The sequence below is a fragment of the Eretmochelys imbricata genome, chromosome 5 (assembly GCF_965152235.1).
Source record: "Eretmochelys imbricata isolate rEreImb1 chromosome 5, rEreImb1.hap1, whole genome shotgun sequence".
Lineage (NCBI taxonomy): Eukaryota > Metazoa > Chordata > Testudines > Cheloniidae > Eretmochelys > Eretmochelys imbricata.
In genome coordinates, this window is record NC_135576.1 from 3,104,087 (window position 1) to 3,131,219 (window position 27,133).

At 47.3% G+C, this 27,133-nt stretch overlaps 1 protein-coding gene across 1 annotated transcript; it reads right to left on the reverse strand.

Moving 5' to 3' along the window:
* Positions 1–2,434: 2,434 nt before the first annotated feature.
* Positions 2,435–25,132, reverse strand: DCTN3 (dynactin subunit 3). The gene is made up of 9 exons (XM_077816995.1): positions 24,866–25,132; positions 23,810–23,894; positions 22,556–22,642; positions 21,459–21,499; positions 15,825–15,883; positions 15,421–15,520; positions 14,590–14,732; positions 10,464–10,583; positions 2,435–3,813 (listed from the first exon to the last, which is right to left on the reverse strand). Exons 1-8 carry the CDS (start codon positions 25,130–25,132, stop codon positions 10,571–10,573), a joined length of 795 nt encoding a protein of 264 aa, XP_077673121.1. The 3' UTR covers positions 2,435–3,813; positions 10,464–10,570.
* Positions 25,133–27,133: the final 2,001 nt, after the last annotated feature.

A 27,133-nucleotide genomic window follows, 5' to 3' on the forward strand; every position in this document is an offset into this window, starting at 1 on the left:
CCCTTGGAGGAGAAGGGGCAGACCTAGGCCCACAAAACCTCCCCCTTGCCCCAGCCTCCTCTGGCCCTGCTCCTGGAAGGGGGCAGAGCCCCAGGTTGGGAAACTGCTACCAGCCGGATGAGAGCCACGGTGCTCAGGGCACAGTACCCTCCGGCAGCGCAGGAGCGGAGCAAAGCGGATCGACAGAGATGCCTCTGTCGGCAGGCTGGGCCGGGGGAAAGGCCGCCCGGGAGCAGGGCTGCCCGGGAGCAGAGCCAGCTGCCCCCTGGGACTGGGGGTCTGGGGGTCTGGAGTGGTGAAGGTGCCAGGGAGGCAGTACTAGTAGGTGATACATTCGAGGACGGGCCAGCTGCAGAGTGTACGGAGGTAAATGGGTGGCCGAGACGAAGGCAGGCACCCACTGAGGCCAACACTCGCAGGCCACACACAGGTGCTGGGGATCTGCCGGGCGTCCTGCAGGAGGCGCTCTGGAGCTCAGAGGCATGGATGTATTTGGGTGCCAAGCTTGCGGCATGACACTGCCATTGCCAGGGACTGACAGGGCATCGGGGCAGGATCGCTGGGACCCCCAGGACAAATCCCAAGAGGCACAGCCCTTGGGCTGCCGTTGGGGCCAGCGGTGGGACTTGGTCGGAGCAGGGCTGGGAGCTACAGGCTGCGGAGGAAGGGCATGCCCAGGGCAGGAGAGCTGAGCAGTAGCCATGCCAGGCCCTTGGGGGGTGGGAGAGGCAGCAAGGACAGCGCACGGGGAGGGAAGAGGGTCAGATGGGATGGGTGGGGGAGGGGTGCCCAGGGCCCAGAGTGGATTCAGCACAAGTGCTGGGGCCAGGGGCTCCCTGGGCATGGGACGCAGCTGCTTGCGGGGCCGGAGAAGTGGGGGGGATGGGCAGGGGAGATGAGGGAGGGTGGGTGGGTAGGAGAACAGCCTGGGGTGGCTGCACCTACTCAGGCAGAAGCTGCTCCTGACCCTGTTTCCACTGGCTGCAGCGTCCCTGTGCGGCCGGTCCTGGCCCACCCGCCAGCAGCTGCCTGGTCTCATCTGCTCAGTCTCATCCAGCTGCTGCCCTAGGGGCCCCGACCCGGCCCAGAAGCCTTTGCTTCTGTGGGATAGAACACCAGCTAGCAGCATGAGAGGGGTCAGGTTAAGGACTACGCTGTAGGGGTGTGGGGGTGTGAAAATTAAATGATTGCTTTTTTATTTTATTTTTTATTAAAGTTTCAAGCTACGCAGGGCTGAGATGGGACAATATTTGCATCTGAGACTTCCAGGAAGACCTCTCTGTCCAGTGGGATTAATCAGATAGTGCCACTTGACACAGTTAAGTGTCACATTGGTTAATCAGTAAGGGTACAGCTACATAGCCAAAAACAAACCAAGCCGCCACCCCAAACCCACAGCAACAAGCCTCAACTGACTGGGTCTCTTGCTCCTGGGCTGAAAAGAGTGGGATAGCCCTTATGGCTCAGACGCTGAAACCCAACGGGAAGGGTGGCTCAGAGCCTGAGATCCAGCCCCAGCAGGAACATCTACACTGCTGGTTTTAGCCCTGTAGCATGAGCTAAGTCAGCTGACCCAGTGCGACCCCGTACCCCAGAGCAACACCCTGGCACTCCCACATTTACCTTGGTGATATGCTTATGAGAGGTTTTGTACAAAGTAGGCCTCGTGGGGTATCAGTCTAAAAGTCTGCATCTGTTGAACACGAATAGCCTATTACAGTGTATGTGTGCGTCACCAGACTATGTTGTGAAGTTAGAAACACCCCATACTAATCTTTCAGGTACAATAATGGAGAAGCTAGACACTGATAATGACCCCATTAAAGGGAACCCACACGCCCAGGGACCATGGAGGCTTCTCAGAGGGAGCACGTAGGCAATGGAGGATGCTGGACCGGGGGGCAGCTCAGTGTGAAAGGAAGTCCAGATCGATGGGACAGAGGGCTCAGTGGTACTTCAGTTCTAGGTTGTATCTCGGGGAACTTGTCACACCCAGGCTCAGATTCACTGTAGTTTTTGTTTTGTTTTTCAGTGCAGATGTACCTGACGAGGAATTCCTCTCCGATTCAGCACTGATCCACTCTCCCTCGCTGATGCTATACTGCTGGGAGGTGCTGTCTTTTGGACAAGACGTTAAACCATTTGTGGTCTCTGAAGATCCTAAAGTATTTCTTGTGTGGGTACTTATCCATCCTCCCGCGGCCTAGTGAAATTTCAGCGCAGGTAATTATATCCTTCCTCCTCCCTTGCTGCTGCCGTTTCAACTGAGCTACCCAAACCCTATTGGATAGTGGTGTTGTGTGATGATGCAAAACAGCTTCTGCTTCCATGTAAGAGGTAGCTTATGTTGTCTTCTAAAAAGGAAGCTGAGGCTTAATTAGCTTAAAACAACACAGAGTCCGAGGACATCTTAAAGACTAACAGATTTATTGGGGCATAAGCTTTCGTGGGTAAAAAACGCAGTTCTTCTGCTGCATGGGGTGAAAATTAGAGATCCAGGCACTATTATACTGACACATGAAGAGAAGGGAGTTACCTCCCCAATTAGCTGTTATTTGTAAAGCACTTTGAGGTACTCAGACACAAAGTACTATAGAAATGATAAAATAACAACCCTGCACCCGCTTAAGGAAGTTTTTCAGCTGCGGTGGTAAAGAGAAGAGGCCTGATAGCTTGTAAACAGAACATACAAAGCAAGTCTCTCTTTTTGACTTTTCCCACTGTAGAATTCCAGTTGAAAGAGTTAAAGGCAGATACTCATAGATACAGGCTCTGGCTACACTGTTGCAGTGCTGTAAAGTGCCATTCTCACCCAGGGGTGTGAAAAAACAGGCCCCTGAGCGCAGCAAGTTACAGTGCTGTAACACGCCTGTGTAAAGTGTCCCGCAGGGAGGGGGAGTACCAGGAGCCCTCTCTCCCAGCACTGGTGCATGACCACACTCGCACTCCAACGCGCTGCCGGGGGAGCACTCCCAGGGCAGTGATTTGACCTTTGGAGCGTAGCCACTGTTAGGATATAGATATTCAGGCCTGTCTGTAAAGGCCTATACTCTAAGAATGTAGGTGTATTCTTATCACTTGGCTAGTTAGAGATATAAAAGAAAGAATCAAAACCACTGTCTGCCAGTGTAAGGGCCTTCTCTTACTGTGACAGTTTGAGGCCCTGTGCTTAGGCTCAGGCCTTTGGCTAAGCAGCAGAGGCAGCCATAAGCTGGGAAGCGAACGGTCACATCCTCACATTCCAAACTAGTCACATTGAAATAAGAAAAGGAGTCCTTGTGGCACCTTAGAGACTAACCAATTTATTTGAGCATGAGCTTTCGTGAGCTACAGCTCACTTCATCGGATGCATACCGTGGAAACTGCAGCAGACTTTATATATACACAGAGAATATGAAACAATACCTCCTCCCACCCCACTGTCCTGCTGGTAATAGCTTATCTAAAGTGATCATCAGGTTAGGCCATTTCCAGCACAAATCCAGGTTTTCTCACCCTCCACCCCCCCCCACAAATTCACTCTCCTGCTGGTGATAGCCCATCCAAAGTGACAACTCTTTACACAATGTGCATGATAATGAAGTTAGGCCATTTCCTGCACAAATCCAGGTTCTCTCACTCCCTCACCCCCCTCCAAAAACCCACCCCCATACACACACAGACTCACTCTCCTGCTGGTAATAGCTTGTCCAAACTGACCACTCTCCAAGTTTAAATCCAAGTTAAACCAGAACATCAAATAAGGTGCTATTGGGCTGTTCGGCACTATCAGGACAGGATTGTATCCTATCACCTCCAGAGAAAGGGAAGTGCCTAGAAAATGTAAAAGGAAACTTAGTTTGATAGCATCCTGTCTGGCAAGAACTCACTTATCAATAGCTGGGATGGGAAATCCTCACTTCTGTATTGTTTTGTCATTATAGTTCCCACTTTGCTGTTGTTTGTCTGTATAATCTCTGTCTGGTTCTGTGATTGTTCCTGTCTGCTGTATAATTAATTTTGCTGGGTGTAAACTAATTGAGGTGGTGGGATATAATTGGTTACATAATCATGTTACAATATGTTAGGATTGGTTAGTTAAATTTCAGGAAAATGATTGGTTAAGGTATAACTAAGCAGAACTCAAGTTTTACTGTATAATCTGTAGTCAATGAGGAAGTGACTGGGTGTGGGTGGGGGTGGGCATGTGAGATGGGAACAGGGAATGGGGGTAAGAAAATTGGAATCATGTTTTGCTAAAGGGGGAAATGGGAACAGGGAATGGGAGTAAGGAAGTTGGAAGCATGTTTGGCTAAGGGTAGGAATGGGAACAGGGACACAGGTGTAAGGCTCTGTGGTGTCAGAGCTGGGAAGGAGGATACTAAGGAAGGAAACTGGAATCATGCTTGCTGGAAGTTCACCCCAATAAACATCGAATTGTTTGCACCTTTGGACTTCGGGTATTGTTGCTCTCTGTTCATGCGAGAAGGACCAGGGAAGTAAGTGGGTGAAGGAATAAGCCCTCTAACATCTTAGTGCCGTGACTCGGATGCATCGCATTGGATAGGTGAGTGGCAGCCTGTAAGTCCCCCTCCCCAACAGTCCGCGCAGCTGCTTGGAGGGGGTATCGCGAACTCTCGTGATGGTAGTTGCGGGTTCTGGCAAGCCAGGGTAAAGGATTTTTTGGATGAATGGATAAGGGAGGACCAAGGCCCATACCAGGTACAGGGGTCAACCTGGGATAAGATTAAAAAGGAAATGGAGGAAGTGTTAGGGGACCCAGAGGTATGGGGGGTGGCTGAGGAGCCCACCCTCCTTGGTATATGGGTAGGGGAAGAAGGTCCCTGCCCATGGGGACTGAATGCCTCCCAGGGAAAAGAGGCACTTCAGTCTGCTTGAGAGGTTTGAAGTAAGGGCAGCATTATGGGAAGCTGCCAGTAATCTTTCAAGTTTTGTGCTGCTTCAGCAAGGGCTGCTGAAGGGTTGTAAATTAGTTAGGGGTAGTGAAAGATGATTTGGCACAAAAGGGTTTAAGGTCAAAAGCAGAGTTAACAGACCACCTTTAGAGACTGGATCTGAGACTTGGTCCTGGGGGAGTGGAGGAAAAAAAAAAAATAAAAGTTTCAAAGTGCAACCTGCCTTTCCACACTCTTTTGTTTTTCTGAAGTTTTAATGGAGGGTACTTTGGATACTTATGTGAGATGTCAAGAAGGAAGTTTTTGTTTAATGATAAAACCCAGTTATATACATGTAACTGTGTGTGCAACTCTGTGCAGTCACATTGGATGGAAGCTTGGTCATTAAATTTTCCAAGGGGGTCAGGTAGAGTGGCTACTATCACCACTACGCTTCTGTCCCCAGAAGCCTTTACAGCTATTCTGAGGGAAAATGGGCCCTTTTCCCACAGAAATGGTCTATAAGGGGCTGCTGCAGGCAGCAGGCGGAGAGAGAATCTGAGCAAAATCATTTGACTATTGGGTAATGTAATCAAAATCACTAAAGGATGGAAGAGGTTTCTTTTGGAACTTAACTTGGCTGCCCCTGGTTGTGTCTAGTTGTATAAGATGGAAGTGTAATTGGGGTACAGTTGTGTAAAAAAAGAGTAATCACAGTGCAAGGGATATTAGGCAAAACAGAATTTTGTGTGTGTGTGCACAGGTAAAAGAAAAGGAAAAGGGGAGGAATGATGGGAACACTGAGCCTTGAGATGGCTCTGGGGGATTAGATTGTTGCTTTGGTGGGTGTGCATGAAAACTCTGTAAGCATGGGGGAGGCAGTTATACCTTGTGTAAAATTAATTTGGCTAATATGATGTTATGGAGGTTAAACTATATGGAAGGAATTTGCATTTTCCCAGGACATGTGCAGTGTATATTGGAAAAGGAGTAAAAGAAATGCAAATAAAACATGGTACTTCATTAAAATCCTAATAGGGCTCCAAAAGGAGCCACAATAGGTTGTGCTTTCTTTTTCAGATCGCTGTGTTTTGGAGCAGGAGATGAAAGTGGAAAGTAATCAGAACTCTGGTGGAAGTAAAATGCTTCCCTTTTAAGACAGTGTCTGAGCTGCTAACAGCTTTGGATCCAAAAGCAAGCTAGTAAGCCTCTGTGTGTAAATGCAAATTACCTAGCTGATGGGCACAAAGGAGCTGCAAATAACTGAATACATCTGGTCAGCAAACAAGCTACTAGAAGACTCAGATTATGGCCCTTCAGGAAAGGGAGGTGAAAAAAAACAAGTCAAGCCTGAAAATAAGGGGGACAGGTTAACCTTAAAGGGGGGGGGGGGGTGGGGGGGTGTGTGTGTGTACAGTGCTAAAATCTGAAGCTGTGTCTCAGCTATTACCTGAGAATAAACTTAAAGCTTGGTACAGCAGAGAAACTATTGCAAACTTGGTCTGTTGTACAAGAGGGGAAACTGAGGTACACCATCTGATGAATTTCATAAATGACCAGTGAGTGAGGTGATTCACTAGCCTGACTATAGAACAAAATAAGGACAGTCTGGAGGTAATTCTTCTGTTTTTCCTGCAAGTAGCAAGGACATTTGTAAAAGAAAGTGGTATTATTATTAAGCAATAATCTGTCCCCACCATGGGGAAGGAAATTGTTTCTTTTGTTTTTCAGACACTCTACAAGCAAGCTGGCGCCAGCGGGGAAAAATAACCCAGAATACCATGGATCTATGTTTTGTGTTGTTTGTCTGTGGTGTTTGTCTTGTTGCTAGCATGGTTGTGTTTTAATGAACAGAAAACTTCATGATATGGGTGGGGGATGGCTTCAAAAGGCTGGCCTTGGGGGGGAAGATGTGTATGGGAATGCAAATTCTCAACTAGGAGGCCAGCACCTGTGTAATAGCTACCGTGGTACCTGGAAATGGAATGGCAACTAAGGTGGCCCCCACAAGCCCTATGGAAATAATGAAAAGGGGAGGAGCTCACTGGGAATTAACGGAGGGGTGTGTAAAATAGTGTAAATCAATAGAAGATGTTTGGATGTGCCCCTCTCCTATGACTATAGAGGAGCAGGATCAATGGCCTACGCAAGGGGTGGACAATTGGATGTACTGTGTATAAGGTGTTTTGCTGGGAATGTACATATTACTGGGGGCACAATTACACCAGCCCATAACCAAACTACACCCATCTACATGCTGCTATATGGACTTTGGTGCACAAATGGATCTGTGAATCTTATTGCTGTGAATAAGCCAGGGCTTACTGCCTGATTCCATACCAAGTGGTCAAGCTGGTTTGGACAATATCCCATTTCTCTGTGAACATTCAGTGGACTTGTGATATGGACAAAAGCATACAAAACTTGCAGGAGCAGCTTGTTGCAACTGCCAGCAACTGGACACAAGATCGTGACCCCATCGAAGGAGGAGAGGCAGTATTTTGGGGGTGTCTCGGATGTTGGACCATACTGCAGTGGTCAGGACTCGGTGTTGCTGTGGATTTTGTATTGTTAACTGTACTTGTGTTACGTTGCATAGGGAGATAACCTATTAGGAATGTAATAAGCCCTCCAAACCCTGCAGTGTACTAGACAACCCGGACCCAACCTTCTCAGGCCCACACTAATGGGAAGTCTGGAACACTAATTGGAATAGGTGTGGTATGCCCGTATGAGAAGGTGCAGGGCACAATACTACACAAGGGGCAGTGGGACAAATGGAATATCGACTCCTTCCACCTTGATGCCTGGCCCTATCAGGAAATGTGTCGCCATATGTCCTATGCTTTTCCAGGGATACCTGGGCAGGAGGATCCCAAAAGAAAAAGAAAAAAAAAGGGGTGGAGTGTTAGGATATAGATATTCAGGCCTGTCTGTAAAGGCCTATACTCTAAGAATTTAGGTGTATTCTTATCACTTGGCTAGTGATAGAGGTATAAAAGAGAGAATCAAAACCACTGTCTGCCAGTGTAAGGGCCTTCTCTTACTGTGACAGTTTGTGGCCCTGTGCTTAGGCTCAGGCCTTTGGCTAAGCAGCAGAGGCAGCCATAAGCTGGGAAGCGACGGGTCACATCTTCACATTCCAAACTAGTCCCATTGAAATAAGGTGCTATTGGGCCGTTAGGCACTATCAGGACAGGATTGTATCCTATCATCTCCAGAGAAAGGGAAGTGCCTAGAAAATGTAAAAGGAAACTTAGTTTGATAGCATCCTGTCTGGCAAGAACTCACTTATCAATAGCTGGGATGGGAAATCCTCACTTCTGTATTGTTTTGTCATTATAGTTCCCACTTTGCTATTGTTTGTCTGTATAATCTCTGTCTGGTTCTGTGATTGTTCCTGTCTGCTGTATAATTAATTTTGCTGGGTGTAAACTAATTGAGGTGGTGGGATATAATTGGTTACATAATCATGTTACAATATGTTAGGATTGGTTAGTTAAATTTCAGGAAAATGATTGGTTAAGGTATAGCTAAGCAGAACTCAAGTTTTACTGTATAATCTGTAGTCAATGAGGAAGTGACTGGGTGTGGGTGGGGGTGGGCATGTGGGTGTGTGAGATGGGAACAGGGAATGGGGGTAAGAAAATTGGAATCATGTTTTGCTAAAGGGGGAGATGGGAACAGGGAATGGGAGTAAGGAAGTTGGAAGCATGTTTGGCTAAGGGTAGGAATGGGAACAGGGACACAGGTGTAAGGCTCTGTGGTGTCAGAGCTGGGAAGGAGGATACTAAGGAAGGAAACTGGAATCATGCTTGCTGGAAGTTCACCCCAATAAACATCGAATTGTTTGCACCTTTGGACTTCGGGTATTGTTGCTCTCTGTTCATGCGAGAAGGACCAGGGAAGTAAGTGGGTGAAGGAATAAGCCCTCTAACAGCCATGCCCACAGCAAAATCCTTCGGGGCACTAGTTACATTGCCCAGAGGGAGAGACTGCCTTGGAGATGTGCTGAACTGTAACCTAAGCCTGAGTGAGAATGAGTCTGTAGTCTAGTGGTTAGGGAGTCTACCTGGGTGTGACGCTGTGTAATAAGATGACCATTTATATCTTTGACATTCATAGAATATCAGGGTTGGAAAGGACCTCAGGAGGTTATCTAGTCCAACCCCCTGCTCAATTTTGCCTCAAATCTTCTACAAAGTAGGGCACGTAAGGTGTCAGTGGAAAAATTCTGATTTGCTAAGTCTGATGATCCTGTTTATATGCATGTATCATTTTCGTATCAGAAGTTATGAATATTGGCTATGCACTGGCAACATACATACATATTTCAGAGTAGCAGCCATGTTAGTCTGTATTCGCAAAAAGAAAAAAGGAGGACTTGTGGCACCTTAGAGACTAACAAATTTATTTGGAGCATAAGCTTTCGTGAGCTAAAGCTCATTTCATCGGCTGCATCGTATTCCTAGGTAACACCCACCAGGTAAAATAGAAATTAAGGCCAGACAGCTATCTATTGACGGCACATCAAGGACACTTAGCTCTCACAATGGGACATAGAAGAAACTCACTCCACCCAGATAGCTCTTCCTGTGGACACCTCAGCAAGAACATGGGCAATGGCTACCCCGAGAGTCATCAAGCTATGTAAGGAGATGTGATATGCTCATGTAACCCTGGACTCCATCTTAGGCCAGTACCTTTCCCCAAGTAGAGACAGTACATTTCCAGGCATGTGGCAAAGGGTATAAAAGACCCTGGAGCTATCTCCATTTTGCCTTTCCTGCCCTGATTCTCTGGACTGGATTTACAACTAAAAGGAGAATTTGAACTATGGCCTGAAGAGCTTCCAATCTTTTGGAAGTTACCACAGAGAGACTTTCCAAGCCAGCAGTCTATTTCATCACTGCTGCAAACCTGATATAAGGACTTGTTAATGGTTAATAAATCATATACATACAAATAATTGCCAACTTTCTTCTTCTTTTATGATTAAACTTTAGTTTTTAGTTACTCAAGGACTGGAATCAGCATGATTATTGGGTAAGATCTGAGGTATATATTGACCAGGCTAAGTGGCTGATCTATTGAGATTAGAAGGACCCTATGTTTGATTAAATTGGTTTTCAGTAACCACTCATCTTAGAATCCAGTATCTGGGTGATGAGACAAGGGCTGGAGTGTCTGAGGACACTGCATTTTTGACTTCTTGTTGACCAGTGTGGCGAGACAGAAGAAGAAGTTTACTTTTGTTGCTGGTTTGGTATGCTCCACTAAGAGAGCCACCACCAGTTTGGGGTGAGCCTGCCCGATTTCACAGGGGTTTGTCTGGAATTTGGCACTGTCAGCTGTGACCCACTGAGGCACAGGGACATTGGGTCCAGTCCCCCACTCCAATGACTCATTTAGCCAGAGCAGTTTATCAAAACGCATATTCTCCACACCTGGCTGCCCCTCGACCCACCCTTAATTCGTGGGCTAACACTGTAGGTCCATCACTGAAGAACTGGTTCTTGAGAAGGTTTTTGAATGAGGGCATTTGAAAGCAGTGCAAGAGAATCCACAGAGTGGACAGATGCGCTCTACCTGTGAAATAGTAGCTGGAAGGTTTGCAAAAGAAAAGAACGAAGGTCTCCAGCGATGGTCTCCCCTCTGTTCTGCCAAGTTCATATGTCTGACACATTTCGCCAGAATCACTGGCGGCACCTGCAATTAACATATGAGCAGATTAACAGAGGCCAGACCTGACAACAAGCAGTGGGTTACAAGGCATTTCTAATGTTACAGATAGACCTATCAGTCTATCCATCCTATGTTCCTCATGGTGGTATGACTGCCTAGGTGTCAAAGAAAAACAGTGGATATAATATCTCATGGCTGAATTCATCTCACAATATGATGCAGAGAACATCCCATGAAGAGCTCATGCGGAGATTAGCGTGGAATAAACGATGGATAAAAATACAGAATGGGTTGATATCACACTCTTGTAAGGAAAAAATCAAGATCTCATCATTCACCTTTGGTCAAGGGCATCAATCAATGCAGAGGAAAAGATACTTCTCTGATACTTCTTAAAAAGTTCATAACAACATTACCGAAGACATCATGGTGTAGCAGTCGGGTAGAGGACAGGGATTCTGCTGACTCAGGTTATATCCCTGACTCTGCCACTGACATCCTGTTTGAACAGAGTCAGTAAGGAGGAGTAACTATACTGATATTTGTAAAGGTACTATGTAAGAGCAGAATGCTATTAGTATCCTTACCCATGTGCCCTCTAATGTTTTACATCCATGTGCAGAATGAATTTTGTTATGTGCACCAATATGGAGGGGATGTGGGGCGGGGATGGGACCGAGGGGTTTGGAATGCAGGAGAGGGCTTGGGGCTGGGGCAGAGGGTTGGGGTGCAGGGTGTGAGGGCTCCAGCTGGGGGTGTGGGCTCTGGCGTGAAGCCAGAGATGAGGGGCGCCTGTCCCCACCACAGCCCCACCTGCCCAAACTTGCTCCCCGCCCACCCCCTACCTCTGTCCTCTCCAGGCCCCTGTGGCTCTGCCCCTGTGCAGCCCTTGATAGCCTGCTGCATGGCCACGCAGCTTAGGGGAAGCTTAGCTTGTAGCCTATTTTCAAAGCTGCAAAAAGACGTGTACACCGCAAGGTTTATAGGGTTTTGTACCTCTAGCTGCAGTTTAATTGTAACTACTATTGCCACTTTTTACCAGCACAAAGAGTATGTGTCATTTAAATGATTGCGTCGGATACCAAAAGTTTTCAACTATAAAAAACAAATATCCAACAGTGTGAGCACAAAAGTGTGTGCTACCTTCAATTTGGTTGGGAATGCATTCCGTCTTAAAGATGTTGATCAAATAATCAAGCAAAATTCCATATATCACCACAGACCAAATGCATGCAAGTTAGTAAAAAACATTGGGGGTGCGGGAGGAGGAGGAGGAGGAAGAAGAGAGAGAAAGAAATTGAGACTCTCTACAATTTTATTCCTGTTTGTCAACATTTCAAGGAAAAAAGGCTTTCCAAATTTCCAAATGTGAAAATTGACCATCTGTAGTAAGAACCTACTGCCGGTAATTTAGCTCCCTCTGCTGGTTTTACACCAGCAATGCTCTGTCCCTGAGCACATCCTGACATCAAAAGTCTGAATGCCCAATCAAGCAAGCTGTTAACAGAGCGACTTTGACAAAATGACAGGTTTCAGAGTAACAGCCGTGTTAGTCTGTATTCGCAAAAAGAAAAGGAGTACTTGTGGCACCTTAGAGACTAACCAATTTATTTGAGCATGAGCTTTCGTGAGCTACAGCTCACTTCATCAGATGCATACCGTGGAAACTGCAGCAGACTTTATATATACACAGAGAATATGAAACAATACCTCCTCCCACCCCACTATCCTGCTGGTAATAGCTTATCTAAAGTAATCATCAGGTTAGGCCATTTCCAGCACAAATCCAGGTTTTCTCACCCTCCACCCCCCCACACAAATTCACCACTTGCACCCCCCCTTTCCTGGGAAATGTTGGATAAAAAGTCTCACCAATTTGCATAGGTGACTACAGACCCAAACCCTTGGATCTGAGAACAATGAAAAAGCATTCAGTTTTTTACAAGAAGACTTTTAATAAAAATAGAAGTAAATAGAAATAAAGAAATCCCCCCTGTAAAATCAAGATGGTAGATATCTTACAGGGTAATTAGATTCAAAAACAAAGAGAACCCCTCTAGGCAAAACCTTAAGTTACAAAAAAAATACAGACAGACAGAAATAGTTATTCTATTCAGCACAATTCTTTCTCAGCCATTTAAAGAAATCATAATCTAACACATACCTAGCTAGATTACTTACTAAAAGTTCTAAGACTCCATTCCTGGTCTATCCCCGGCCAAGACCCAGCATACAGAGTGAATTTGTGTGGGGGGGTGGAGGGTGAGAAAACCTGGATTTGTGCTGGAAATGGCCTAACCTGATGATTACTTTAGATAAGCTATTACCAGCAGGACAGTGGGGTGGGAGGAGGTATTGTTTCATATTCTCTGTGTATATATAAAGTCTGCTGCAGTTTCCACGGTATGCATCTGATCAAGTGAGCTGTAGCTCACGAAAGCTCATGCTCAAATAAATTGGTTAGTCTTTAAGGTGCCACAAGTCCTCCTTTTCTTTTAGACAAAATGCAGCTTCATTAGGAAGAGCAGGTGATAGCACACAGCTGAGTTTTCAAAAAGAAAAAGATGTGGTAGGATAAGCTAGTTTAAACTAGTTTCAGAGGAGCAGCCGTGTTAGTCTGTATCTGCAAAAAGAAAAAGGAGGACTTGTGGCACCTTAGAGACAAACAAGGCTGCTACTCTGAAACTAGTTTAGTCTCTAAGGTGCCACAAGAATTCCTTTTCTAGTTTAAAAGAACAGCAAATATTATAAACTTCTATACAGATATCGTTAAAGACATAAAAAGCAAACACCAGCGTTGTTGTGTGGCTTATTTATTTATTTTAAATAATCAGGTTTAGTGGAGGAGGTATGACAACATTCTTTTCAAATTACAATTGATTCCATTACTCCCATTTGTGTTAGTAAACCTGCATTTGAGGAAGGATTAAAGTTTCTGGGTAAGATTTCCAGAAGCACTTGGTGTTTGCTTATCTCCCCTTCACTGAAGTCAATGGGAGAACTTCAGCAGGAGCAGAGTTAAGCCAATGCTGACTGCTTCTGAAAAATATCCCACTCTGCATGTGAGGTGCTGAGTCGCACACCTGGGCTACGTAAACCACTTGAATTCAAGTGGTAGGGCCTACACACCAACCCTCTGCCGCAGCCCTGAGCCTCCTCCCACATTCTGAACCCCTCGGCCCCACCCCCACCACACATCACCTCCATATTGGTTCACATAACAAAATTAATTCTGCACATGGATGGAAAAAGTTAGAGGGAACACTGGTCTTTCAAAGCTAAGGAATCCAAATATCAAGTTTCCATGATGGGAAGAGAAGGTTAAGTTTAAAAACAAAATCCCACTAACTTGTAGTATTTTAAGATGTACTTATACAGTGTTTCCATCCAAGGATTTCCAAGCACTTGATAAAGAAAGCGAAGTATTGTCATCTCAGTTGTACAAATGGAACAATAAATGCATAAAGAGGTTAAGTGACACACCCACAGTCACAAAGCAAGTCAGTGGCAGGGTCGGGGATATAACCCAACTTTCCTGACTCTCAATCCAATGCCTTATTCAATACACCACACTGCCTCTGTAATTATGTTTGCTATCCTGTAAGGGACATCTCAGGCCTCTAGATGCCATTTGGGACCAACTGTTGCAGGACTTTGCAACTCCAGATTATACATTTCCAGGAACAAGTAAAAACCTAAACAATTTCCTTGGAATAGTGCCCTCCACCTGGTAATGTTAAGAGTGTTCAGATACTGCCAGGGCACAGCAGTGAGCAAGCCCCTAGGGTGAGATTTTCAGAAGTGCTCCACACTGGCATAACTCTGACCACAGACTTCACTGGGAGCAATCTCCCACTGACTTCAATGGCAGAAGTGTCAGGCCAGCGCTGACAGCTTTTGAAAATCCCATTGCTAAAGGCCCTAGCAAGCACGAACAAGATCTCATTGGCTCGCAAAGGTATGGCAGGAAGCAGCGTAAGGGAATGGGGAGAGCTACAGAAAGGTCTAATACACAATTCCAGCCTCTTACATCTCTCCTGGGGTGTAGTTCTTCTCCATGATTTCTTTAGCTGTGTGGAGCATGCCATCAAACATGGTCCTGATGTCTGCATGTAGATGTTGATACATCCGGTGTTGCATTATCTTTGACTTGTTGCTTGTAATAAACTCTGACTGCCTTGAAAACGTGGAAAAAACCCCAGATATTAGATACCATTCAGCATCCAAAGAGAACAGGAGACTGCAAATACGCCCGTGCCTCTCTCCTCTTTGTTTGGATAGACAATCTTGCCCCATCATCCCCGTTTGAGTTTTCCTTGGTACCAGTTGTCAGGCTGCCTCTGGTGTGTCTGGGACCTCTGCTGCAATAATGCACTGGGAGTGCGGTGGTTAACCTGAGGCTGTATGTGTGTGGACACCTCTGTCATCACCAGGGATGGAACCCAGGACCTTCAGCTGCAAGAGCCCCTGTACTGCTTCAGTAAAAGGGGTTAACTCTATTAGCTGAGTAAGCCAGCTCAAATCCTCTAAGTGGACTAGCTACTAGAAGGAGACAACCATGCACATTTAGCCAGAGAGTTGCAGTGACAACTCCACTGAAGTAGGAAATCAATTCATCATCAAGAAATCCTTCTTACCTCAGTGACTTTGGAACAGCTCTGTCAGAAAAGCAACCAAATACGCTAACCACTAACACAGCCTCAGTGAAGACTTCTCAAGGAAGACAGGGCAAATGCTCCTTCCTCTCCTTGCAATCAGATACAACATGCTCAATGGATTAGGCCTTGAGGCAGACACTTTACCTAGTACTGTAAACTGAGCTGCTTATTTTATTTTAACTGATGTTCAGATTCCCACCCACCTGAACTGGGAAGGGGACGGTAGTTGGGTGGTGGTCGTGTCTCTCCCTCTCTGCGTCGGAAGGAGGCCACACTGCCTCACTATGCCATCGGGATCTCAGCCTAGTATTGGGGGTAATTAGCAGTTAGACATTAGTATCCCCACTGCAGTTTTTAAAAAAGCCACCCAAAGCTATTTGTACACTGAGATGTTCCTGAGCAGAGATCTCGTGTGACTCCTGGCAAATTCCATGATTTGGACAAACTGAAAAGAACGTAATGGAAAGAAAAAATACTGATAATCTTAACTAGAATGGCTCTAGTCTGTGCTACTAATTACCCCATCCTTGCCCACGAATTACCTACGGTTAACAAAAGGCCCCATCCCTGCCCATTGAAGATTAACCATGATAAGTATTCATGCTACCTGCTGCTGTATGTGGATTTGAGCAAGACGCTGCAGTTTGGCAGCATGGTCAGGAGCAGCTGCAAAGCACACAGAACAAAAGAACAAAAACTGCTTAGTTTTTACATCCAGGAAATTTGCAGTTACCAAAGTAGAGACAACTGTGTAAAAGCATATTTAAAGTGTTTCTATTGGGATTAATTTAATACACTTCTTTGTCAGAGGAAGCACATTACAGCTCAGAATGCCCTGAAGAGAAATACTGCTGGCCACCATACCACCACTGGTTACTGCCACTTTACTGCAAAGTAAGTGAAATGCCAACATTTTAGTTGTTTTGTGTACACGCTGATCAGAACCAACCTAAAACAACTTTCCAAAGTCACCCCTCTGCTGCTTCTGGGGCCGTGAGATATGGGTCCCAAGCTGAGGATTAGATGCCCAAGAGACTTGTATGAAGCATGCAGCTGGATTACTATATGTGAATATTACTGATAAGCAACTGCATGGAGACTAGAGAGACCTCACTGTGCAAGGGGCAGGGATACTCAGTGAACAGGAAGCTACCCCTTAGAATGGAGACTTTCTACTGAGTTTTTCCCTATAAGATTCTAAGGATTCTCTAAAGTGTGTATCTGTTGGCCTCCACTTTCCCTCATAATTGCACTGGCTCACTGGACCAGCATCTCAGGAATATTTAACAGTCCAGCAGTATAACATGGCTCTGGGGTCACTGAAATTCATCCTTCCTGTACAGTGGGAGTATCGTAGCCAGGAGAATACATTCAAGCCCATAGAATATCAGGGTTGGAAGGGACCTCAGGAGGTCATCTAGTCCAACCCCCTGCTCAAAAGCAGGACCAATCCCCAATTAAATCATCCCAGCCAGGCCTTTGTCAAGCCTGACCTTAAAAACTTCTAAGGAAGGAGATTCCACCACCTCCCTAGGCAACGCATTCCAGTGTTTCACCACCCTCCTAGTGAAAAAGTTTTTCCTAATATCCAGCCTAAACCTCCCCCACTGCAACTTGAGACCATTACTCCTTGTCCTGTCCTCTTCTACCACTGAGAATAGTCTAGAACCATCCTCTCTGGAACCACCTCTCAGGTAATTGAAAGTAGCTATCAAATCCCCCCTCATCCTTCTCTTCTGCAGGCTAAACAATCCCAGTTCCCTCAGCCTCTCCTCATAAGTCGTGTGTTCCAGACCCCTAATCATTTTTGTTGCCCTTTGCTGGAATCTTTCCAATTTATCCACATCCTTCTTGTAGTGTGGGGACCAAAACTGGACACAGTACTCCCGATGAGGCCTCACCAATGTCGAATAGAGGGGAACGATCACGTCCCTCGATCTGCTCGCTATGCCCCTACTTATACATCCCAAAATGCCATTGGCCTTCTTGCAACAAGGGCACACTGTTGACTCATATCCAACTTCTCATCCACTGTCACTACTAGGTCCCTTTCCGCAGAACTGCTGCCTAGCCATTCGGTCCCTAGTCTGTAGTGGTGCGTTGGATTCTTCCGTCCTAAATGCAGGACCCTGCACTTATCCTTATTGAACCTCATCAGATTTCTTTTGGCCCAATCCTCCAATTTGTCTAGGTCCCTCTGTACCCTATCCCTGCCCTCCAGCGTACCTACCTCTACTCCCAGTTTAGTATCATCCGCAAATTTGCTGAGGGTGCAATCCACACCATCCTCCAGATCATTTATGAAGATATTGAACAAAACCGGCCCCAGGACCGACCCCTGGGGCACTCCACTGGATATCGGCTGCCAACTAGACATGGAGCCATTGATCACTACCTGTTGAGCCTGACAATCTAGCCAACTTTCTACCCACCTTATAGTGCATTCATCCAGCCCATACTTCTTTAACTTGCTGATAAGAATACTGTGGGAGACCGTGTCAAAAGCTTTGCTAAAGTCAAGAAACAATACATCCACTGCTTTCCCTTCATCCACAGAACCAGTAATCTCATCATAGAAGGCGATTAGATTAGTCAGGCATGACCTTCCCTTGGTGAATCCATGCTGACTGTTCCTGATCACTTTCCTCTCATGCAAGTACTTCAGGATTGATTCTTTGAGGACCTCCGCCATGATTTTTCCAGGCACTGAGGTGAGGCTGACTGGCCTGTAGTTCCCAGGATCCTCCTTCTTCCCTTTTTTAAAGATGGACACTACATTAGCCTTTTTCCAGTCTTCCGGGACTTCCCCCGTTCGCCACGAGTTTTCAAAGATAAGGGCCAATGGCTCTGCAATCACAGCCGCCAATTCCTTTAGCACTCTCGGATGCAACTCGTCCGGCCCCTTGGACTTGTGCACGTCCAACTTTTCTGAATAGTCCCTAACCACCTCTTTTTCCACAGAGGGCTGGCCATCTATTCCCCATGTTGTGATGCCCAGCGCAGCAGTCTGGGAGCTGACCTTGTTCGTGAAGACAGAGGCAAAAAAAAGCATTGAGAACATTAGCTTTTTCCACATCCTCTGTCACTAGGTTGCCTCCTCCATTCATTAAGGGGCCCACACTTTCCTTGGCTTTCTTCTTGTTGCCAACATACCTGAAGAAACCCTTCTTGTTACTCTTGACATCTCTCGCTAGCAGCAGCTCCAGGTGCGATTTGGCCCTCCTGATTTCATGCCTACATGCCCGAGCAATATTTTTATACTCTTCCCTGGTCATATGTCCAACCTTCCACTTCTTGTAAGCTTCTTTTTTATGTTTAAGATCTGCTAGGATTTCACCATTAAGCCAAGCTGGTCGCCTGCCATATTTACTATTCTTTCGACACATCGGGATGGTTTGTCCCTGTAACCTCAACAGGGATTCCTTGAAATACAGCCAGCTCTCCTGGACTCCTTTCCCCCTCATGTAATTCCCCCAGGGGATCCTACCCATCCGTTCCCTGAGGGAGTCAATGTCTGCTTTCCTGAAGTCCAGGGTCCGTATTCTGCTTCTTACCTTTCTTCCCTGTGTCAGGATCCTGAACTCAAACAACTCATGGTCACTGCCTCCCAGGTTCCCATCCACTTTTGCTTCCCCTACTAATTCTTCCCGGTTTGTGAGCAGCAGGTCAAGAAAAGCGCCCCCTCTAGTTGGCTCCTCTAGCACTTGCACCAGGAAATTGTCCCCTACGCTTTCCAAAAACTTCCTGGACTGTCTATGCACTGCTGTATTGCTCTCCCAGCAGATATCAGGAAAATTAAAGTCACACATGAGAACCGAGGCGTGCGATCTAGTAGCTTCCGCGAGCTGCCGGAAGAAAGCCTCATCCACCTCATCCCCCTGGTCCGGTGGTCTATAGCAGACTCCCACCACTACATCACTCTACATCACCCATGTTGCTGAAGAGGACAGCCATGCCACATTCTGCATTTGTTCTGCATGCTGCTGCACTGCTTTAGTCTTCTTAGACTGCAAACTCTTCAGAGCTGGAAACTCTTACAATGGTTTCCGGTTAGTTGAGGCAGACAGCTAGAGAACTTTTAAAAACAGCATTTCCACACACTTCTCAGCACGAAGGGTAACAAAGACAGGCCACTGGTCTTTGCTAACATCAAGACAGCAGCTACGAAAAGGTAGCTTGCAGATGAGCACGTGTTACCTTTGATGTGGCAGGCGACCAGCTTGGCTTAACAGTGACATCCTTGCTGATCTTAAATACAAAAAAGGAGCTTACAAGAAGTGGAAGATTGGACAAATGACCAGGGAAGAGTATAAAAATATTGCTCAGGCATGCAGGAGTGAAATCCAGAAGGCCAAATCACACATGGAGGTGCAGCTAGCAAGAGATGTTAAGAGTAACAAGAAGGGTTTCTTCAGGTACGTTAGAAACAAGAAGAAAGTCAAGGAAAGTGTGGGCCCCTTACTGAATGAGGGAGGCAACCGTGTGACAGAGGACGTGGAAAAAACTAATGTACTCAATGCTTTTTTTGCCTTTGTCTTCGCGAACAAGGTCAGCTCTCAGACTGCTGCACTGGGCAGCACAGCATGGGGAGTAGGTGGCCAGATCTCTGTGGAGAAAGAACTGGTTCGGGACTATTTAGAAAAGCTGGACAAGCATAAGTCCATGGGGCTGGATGCGCCGCATCCAAGAGTGTTAAAGGAATTGGCAGATATGGTTGCAGAGCCATTGGCCCTTATCTTTGAAAATTCATGGCAACCGGGGGAGGTCCCGGACAACTGGAAAAAGGCTAATGTAGTGCCCATCTTTAAAAAAGGGAAGAAGGAGGATCCTGGGAACTACAGGCCAGTCAGCCTCACCTCAGTGCCTGGAAAAATCATGAAGCAGGTCCTCAAGGAATCAATTCTGAAGCACTTAGGAGAGGGAAGTGATCAGGAACAGTCAACATGGATTCACCAAGGGCAAGTCATGCCTGACTAATCTAATTGCCTTCTATGATGAGATAACTGGCTCTGTGGATGAGGGAAAAGCAGTGGACCTGTTGTTCCTCGACTTTAGCAAAGCTTTTGACACTGTCTCCCACAGTATTCTTGCCAGTAAGTTAAAGTAGTATGGGCTGGATGAATGGACTATAAGGTGGACAGAAAGTTGGCTAGATTGTCGGGCTCAACGGGTAGTGATCAATGGCTCCATGTCTAGCTGGCAGCCGATATCCAGTGGAGTGCCCCAAGGGTTGGTCCTGGGGCCGGTTTTGTTCAATATCTTCATAAATGATCTGGAGGATGGTGTGGATTGCACTCTCAGCAAATTTGCAGATGACACTAAACTGGGAGGAGAGGTAGATACGCTGGAGGGTAGGGACAGGATACAGAGGGACCTAGACAAATTGGAGGATTGGGCCAAAAGAAATCTGATGAGGTTCAACAAGGACAAGTGCAGAGTCCTGCACTTAGGATGGAAGAATCTCATGCACCTCTACAGACTAGGGATCGAATGGCGAGGCAGCAGTTCGGCAGAAAAGGACTTAGGGGTTACAGTGGATGAGAAGCTGGATATGAGTCAACAGTGTGCCATTGTTGCCAAGAAGACCAATGGCATTTTGGGATGTATAAGTAGGGGCATTGCCAGCAGATCAAGGGACGTGATTGTTCCCCTCTATTCGACATAGGTGAGGCCTCCTCTGGAGTACTGTGTCCTGTTTTGGGCCCCACACTACAAAAAGGATGTGGAAAAATTGGAAAGAGTATAGCGGAGGGCAACAGAAGTGATTAGGGGACTGGAACACATGACTTATGAGGAGAGGCTGAGGGAGCTGGGATTGTTTAGCCTGCAGAAGAGAAGAATGAGGGGGGATTTGATAGCGGCTTTCAACTACCTGAAAGGGGGTTCCAAAGAGGATGGCTCTAGACTGTTGTCAGTTGTAGCAGATGACAGAACGAGGAGCAATGGTCTCAAGTTGCAGTGGGGGAGGTTTAGGTTGGATATTAGGAAAAACTATTTCACTAGGAGGGTGGTGAAGCACTGGAATGCGTTACTTAGGGAGGTGGTGGAATCTCCTTCCTTAGAAGTTTTTAAGGTCAGGCTTGACAAAGGCCTGGCTGGTATGATTTAGTTGGGGATTGGTCCTGCTTTGAGCAGGGGGTTGGACTAGATGACCTCCTGAGGTCCTTTCCAACCCTGATATTCTATGATGATTCTATGATTCTGTGTGTGCACTGTCCAAGAATGGCTGGAGGTTGTTCACCTGTTCCAGAAGGGCGGCTTGGGAAAGAATAAACTGCTCCTCCTGTTTAAAAGACAGAGAAGGAGAAGTTTAAGTCAAACACTATTTCAGCTTTCCACAGATGAGAAAAAATAAGTTGATTAATTGGCCTGGTTCAGCTTCCCCTTCTCATAAGGCAATCAAACCTACACGCAGCAGAAAGACTTCACCACAACGATACTGTGGGTTACTATCACACCTTCCAACCAAGGATCTCTGTGCCTTTCGCAAACATCCCCCACCCTTTTCTGGGGTAGCTATTATCAGATGGGGAAACAGAATCTCAAAGGCAGCACACAGTACATAAAAGGGAAGAACCAGGAGCAGAAGCCAGGATGTTCCTCACTGAGCTAGCAATGGAGAAAGCACATGTTTTTTGCTCTTTCATTGGCTCAGTTGTTGAGCCCCATTAAAAGTCAACCTCGTGGCTCCGACTCTCCCTTGCTTACACCAATAAGAATCGGGGACAACGCCACTGGAGACAATGGAGTTACACACGCCTACCACAGGAGAGGGGCGACTCAGGTCCCCTGTGAGAGAGCAGGGCAGGGTTAGAAGTTCAATACTTATGAACACTGAAGTATATATATTGTGATGTTTAAGAGCAGTTTTGTTACCATAACAGTTGCTAGACATAGGGAAACAATTCCACACACCCCTTCTCCACCCCGCCCTCCCCCCCGCAAAGCTTCTGACCAAAGGCTAGACAGACTCAGAGAGAGTCAAGGTCCATTACTCATTCAGGGAAGGCCTTTGGTAGCGAGAAAAGCACTCCTCATGCAGGAACTAGCTCCACGGTGCCAGTTGCATTCCAAGTGCTTGCCAGGGAGCCAGAGACTGGGGACTGAACCAGGCTTGTTCTTCCCTGTACAATTCATACTGTAGTTTCTCCAGTTCTGATCTTTTACTGAAGCATTGGCCAGTTTACAGGGGAAGATGAGAAGCCAAATGAGGCATTTCCGTCCTAAGCCCATGATTAAAAGAGAGATGGAGAGGTGCATTCAGTTAAGATCTCCCTCACCCTGCTTGTCTTGAGAGCTTTTGGGGAATGAGCATACTCCTTTCATTTCATGACGTGCCTGCTAAGATGAACTGCAGTTTCATGGCATCGGGAACAGCCATTCGATCAATGTACTGAGGATCCAGGTATTTTATTAAATCTTCAACTAAGATCAGAAGTAGGTTACAGGGAGGGAGAGAGAGAAGTGATTAGTTCTGGAAGTACTGCCAGTCGCAACTTCCTACTTACTACAAGATTTTGATAAAAAGAATCAGCAGCTATAGTATTTCTATAGTACCATGAACTTTCACAGCATTTTATAGACCACTTGAATGACATACTCTGCCTCAAAGAGCTTACAAATCTGAGCTGACTAACTAGTTTAGACAACAATCCAGATGTAGGAAGATGCAGAGGCATCCTCAGTGGGGGATCGGAGAGGAATGGCTTTTGACTCAACAGTACAAAGTCGCTGCTGCACCAAGCCTGTAAGTTTCCTTGTTTGATTTTATTTTAAAGAAGTGTGTACTCACATGGCCCAACGCCAATAGGCACCCATTATTTACACAAGGTCCCACTAACCTGCTAAGTATTACATTAGCCAATTTTAAATTCAACTGCAGAGGTCACAATTCATTCTTTAAAAGGGAAGGCACAGAGCGAGTGCTCCCTTTCCATCATGTGGCCTGCTACTTCCCCTGCCCTCTGAAATGTCTTTCCTTTACACACGCAAGTCTTGCTTTCTGAAGCTGGCCGAGGGTGTGCTGAAGTGGCATCAGTGTCCTCTCCTGATGTCGTTTCTGCGACATCTCTCCTCTGATACAAAAATCCCAAGGTTGCTTGCAATCGGAGTTGTCCTTGATAGACGCAGCGGGGAGTAATAAGCTCCAATGCCAGTGAGAAGTCAAAGCACATGATTTTCTGCAGGTGGACATACACTGAATATGTACTACCCCTTACTGATAACACCAGGCCTGATGGGCTGCAGATTTCTAGGGGGATCTGATCACAGTGGGTAGAATGCACAGTCCTAGGGAAGGAATAAAGCTGAAATCTTAGATTTTAGATCTCTGATAATGGAACAGAAACCAAAGTAGATGCCTTACTCTCACAAGGTACACCCCACTCAAGAGAGATGCCAGCTTGTCTACTCAGTCATAATTAGCTCCTTTGGAGGCAAAGGAAGATTGTTTTTAAACCCACTGCAAAACACACCTCAAATGATCTCCAGGCCAGACAGGCCACCCAACAAGACCACCACATAAAATACAATTTGGATCTAAATCCTGGGGGTAAAAAAACCGCAACACACAAATGCTGGATGAATACTTACTTTTCTTATACAAAATTTTAATCCTCTCTCTTTTGCTTGCAATGTTCCCCAAAGCCACCTGAACTTTCACCAAACCATCTGCAGCCTAGAAGGTAAGAGATGGTATAAACCAAACAGGGATTAAGTGACACTTCTATGATCCCACAACTAAACTGTCAGGAACAGACCAGCAGTGACAGGAGATAAAATGTCTATTTAAAACGGATGAATGCATCCGATAAAGTGAGCTGTAGCTCACGAAAGCTTATGCTCAAATAAATTGGTTAATCTCTAAGGTGCCAGAAGTCCTCCTGCTCTTTTTGCGAACACAGACTAACACGGCTGCTGCTCTGAAACCTATTTAAAACGGTTTCAGTTACTAACATTCACAGGCAGCATAATTCAAGGAGCTGCCCGAATGGTGACGTGATGTTACGAGGGGCTGCTAAACAGAGCCCGTGTTGTACCCCAGAGGGGGCGGCAATTCAGAAGTAAACGAAGCAGCCCCGAGCCAGGCAGCCCGTCGGAGCACTGGGACAAAAGGCCCCGCACTAGTCCTCCTGCCCCCCCGGCCCGGGAGCGCTCTGCCCGCCGGGGAGCATCGCTGGGGGCAGGAGTGGAGCGAGCAAGGCCCTGGAGGAGAACCCGCAGCCGGGGGGGGTTATGGCCGCGCTGCTGAAGGAACCAACAGCCAAAGCTTCCCCCCCGCCCCGGCCAATCCCCGCCCCCCACGAGCCTGCCCCCCGGGCCCAATCCCCGCTCCCCCAAGAGCGCGGCCCAATCCCCGCCCCCCCACGAGCCCCCCGGCGCTGCTGCCGGGCAATGCGGAGGCTGGAGCCACCCGCCCCTGGAGCGGCGCAAGGCCCCGAGCCGCAGGGTCCGCGCAGGCCCAGCCCAGGATGGTCCCCTGGTGGGGGGAGCCGCCCCCGCCGGCCCCGCAGCGGGGGTCACACACAGGCCGGAGGGCGGGTGCTGAGGGGCCCGCCCAGTCCCGGGCCGCCCCGGCCCCGAACACCCGCCGCTCCAGCGCCTCCACCCGGTCCTGCAGCCCCCCGACCGCCGCCATCTTGTCCACACCCGGCCGGCCGGAAGCGGGGGCGGGACTCCGTGACAGGAGCCAATCGAACGCGGCCTCTCCAGAATTGACGGGCGAAGGCAGGGGCGGTTAAATCCGCTGATCTGTTCCAACATGCCCTGCTCCCCAGCTCCAAGCGTTGCCATGGAGATGATCAGTCCCAGCATGCCCTGCTCCCCAGCTCCATGCGTTGCCATGGAGATGATCAGTCCCAGCATGCCCTGCTCCCCAGCTCCGTGTGTTGCCATGGAGATGATCAGTCCCAGCATGCCCTGCTCCCCCAACTCCGAGTGTTGCCATGGAGATGATCGGTCCCAGCATGCCCTGCTCCCAGCGTTGCCATGGCGACAGCGTCCCGGGCCTGCCCCGCGCTGTCAGACCGGGCTCCCCTCCAGCGCTGAGCTCCGCGCCCCGGGGCTGTGCTGGGCCCGGGCGGGGCGCGCTCCTGTCAGCCCAGCGCCTGTGGGGCCGAGGGCTCCCCCCTTCCCGGGGCTGAGCTCCTCGGGGCTCCCCGCGAGCGGCCCGGGGGCGCGTCGGCTCTTGGCCCCGCCGCAGGCCCCGGACCGGGGAAGGAGGCGTGGAGCCGAACGAAGTCGGAGCCTTCGCGGAGCCAAAGCGAAGCAGACGCGGCGGGGCCAGTAATTGCGGCCGCGTACAGGCGTCGGGATCCGTCACCGGCCGCATGCGGGCCCGGCTGGGGCCAGTGGCTGCGAAAGGCTCCGGGAGCTGGGAGACGCCGTTACGATAAAGCCCTGGCTGGCGGCGGGGGGATTTCCGCTCTCCCCACCTTGCCTGGGTACAGGTCACCTCAGGACGGGCTGCAGCAGCAGAAGTTGCTCCTTGGCGCAGCTAGTCCCGGGGCCCTCCAGAGGCGAGGCAGTGCTTGACTGCCTCCTAAGCGGAGCACAGGCTCAGGTCCAAGAGGTGGCTACCGCTGGACCGCTTGGTAATAGTGACCATAACATAACTGAACGTAACGTCCCTGTGGCGGGCAAAACACCGCAGCGGCCCACCACGGTAGCATTTAATTTGAGAAAGGGAAACGACACAAAAATGAGGTAGGGACTTAAAAAGAAATTAAAAAGGTACAGCGCAAAAAGTGAAATCCCTGCAAGCTGCGTGGAAACTTTTTAAAGACACCGTAATAGAGGCTCAACTTAAATGGGTAGCCCAAATTAAAAAACAACATAATAAGAGAACCAAAAGAATGTCACCGTGGCTAAACAAAGTAAAAGAAGCAGTGAGAGGCAAAAAGGAATCCTTTAGAAAGTGGAAGTTAAATCCTAGTGAGGAAAATAGAAAGGAGCATAAACTCTGGCAAGTGAAATGTAAAAATACAACTAGGAAGGCCAAAAAAGAATTTGAAGAACAGCTAGCCAAAGACTCAGAAAGTTATAGCAATTTTTTTTTTTAAGTACATCAGAAGCAGGAAGCCTCCTAAACAACCAGTGGACGATCAAGATGCCAGAGGAGCAATCAAGGATGATAAGGCCATTGTGAAGAAACTAAATAAATTCTCTGCATTGGTCTTCACAGCTGAGGATGTGATGGAGATTCCCAAACCTGAGCCATTCTTCTTAGGTGACAGATTTGAGGAACTATCCCAGATTGAGGTGTCATTAGAGGTGATTTTGAACAAATTGATTAAACAGTAATAAGTCACCAGGACCAGATGGAATCACCCAAGAGTTCTGAAGGAACTCAAATGTGAAATTGCAGAATTACTAACTATAGTTTATAACCTATCATTTAAATCAGCTTCTGTACCAAATGGATGGAGGACAGCTAATGTGATGCCAATTTTTAAAAAGGGCTCCAGAGGTGATCCCAGAAATTACAGACTGGGTAAACCTGACATCAAAACTGGGCAAACGGGTAGAAACTATAGTAAAGAATGAAATTGTCAGACATATAGATGAACATAATTTGTTGGTGAAGTGTCATCATGTTTTTTATAAAGGGGAAATCATGCTTCATCAATCTATTAGAATTCTTTGAGGGAGTCAACAAGCATGTGGACAAGGGGGATCCAGTGGATGTAGTGTACTTAGATTTTCAGAAAGCCTGTGACAAGGTCCCTCACCAAAGGCCCTTAAGCAAAGTAAGCTGTCATGGTATAAGAGGAAAGGTCCTCTCATGGATCAGTAACTGGTTAAAAGATAGGAAACAAAGGGTAGGAATAAATGGTCAATTTTCAGAATGGAGGGAGGTAAGTAGTGGTGTCCCCAGGGGTCTGTACTGGGACCAGTCCTATTCAACATATTCATAAA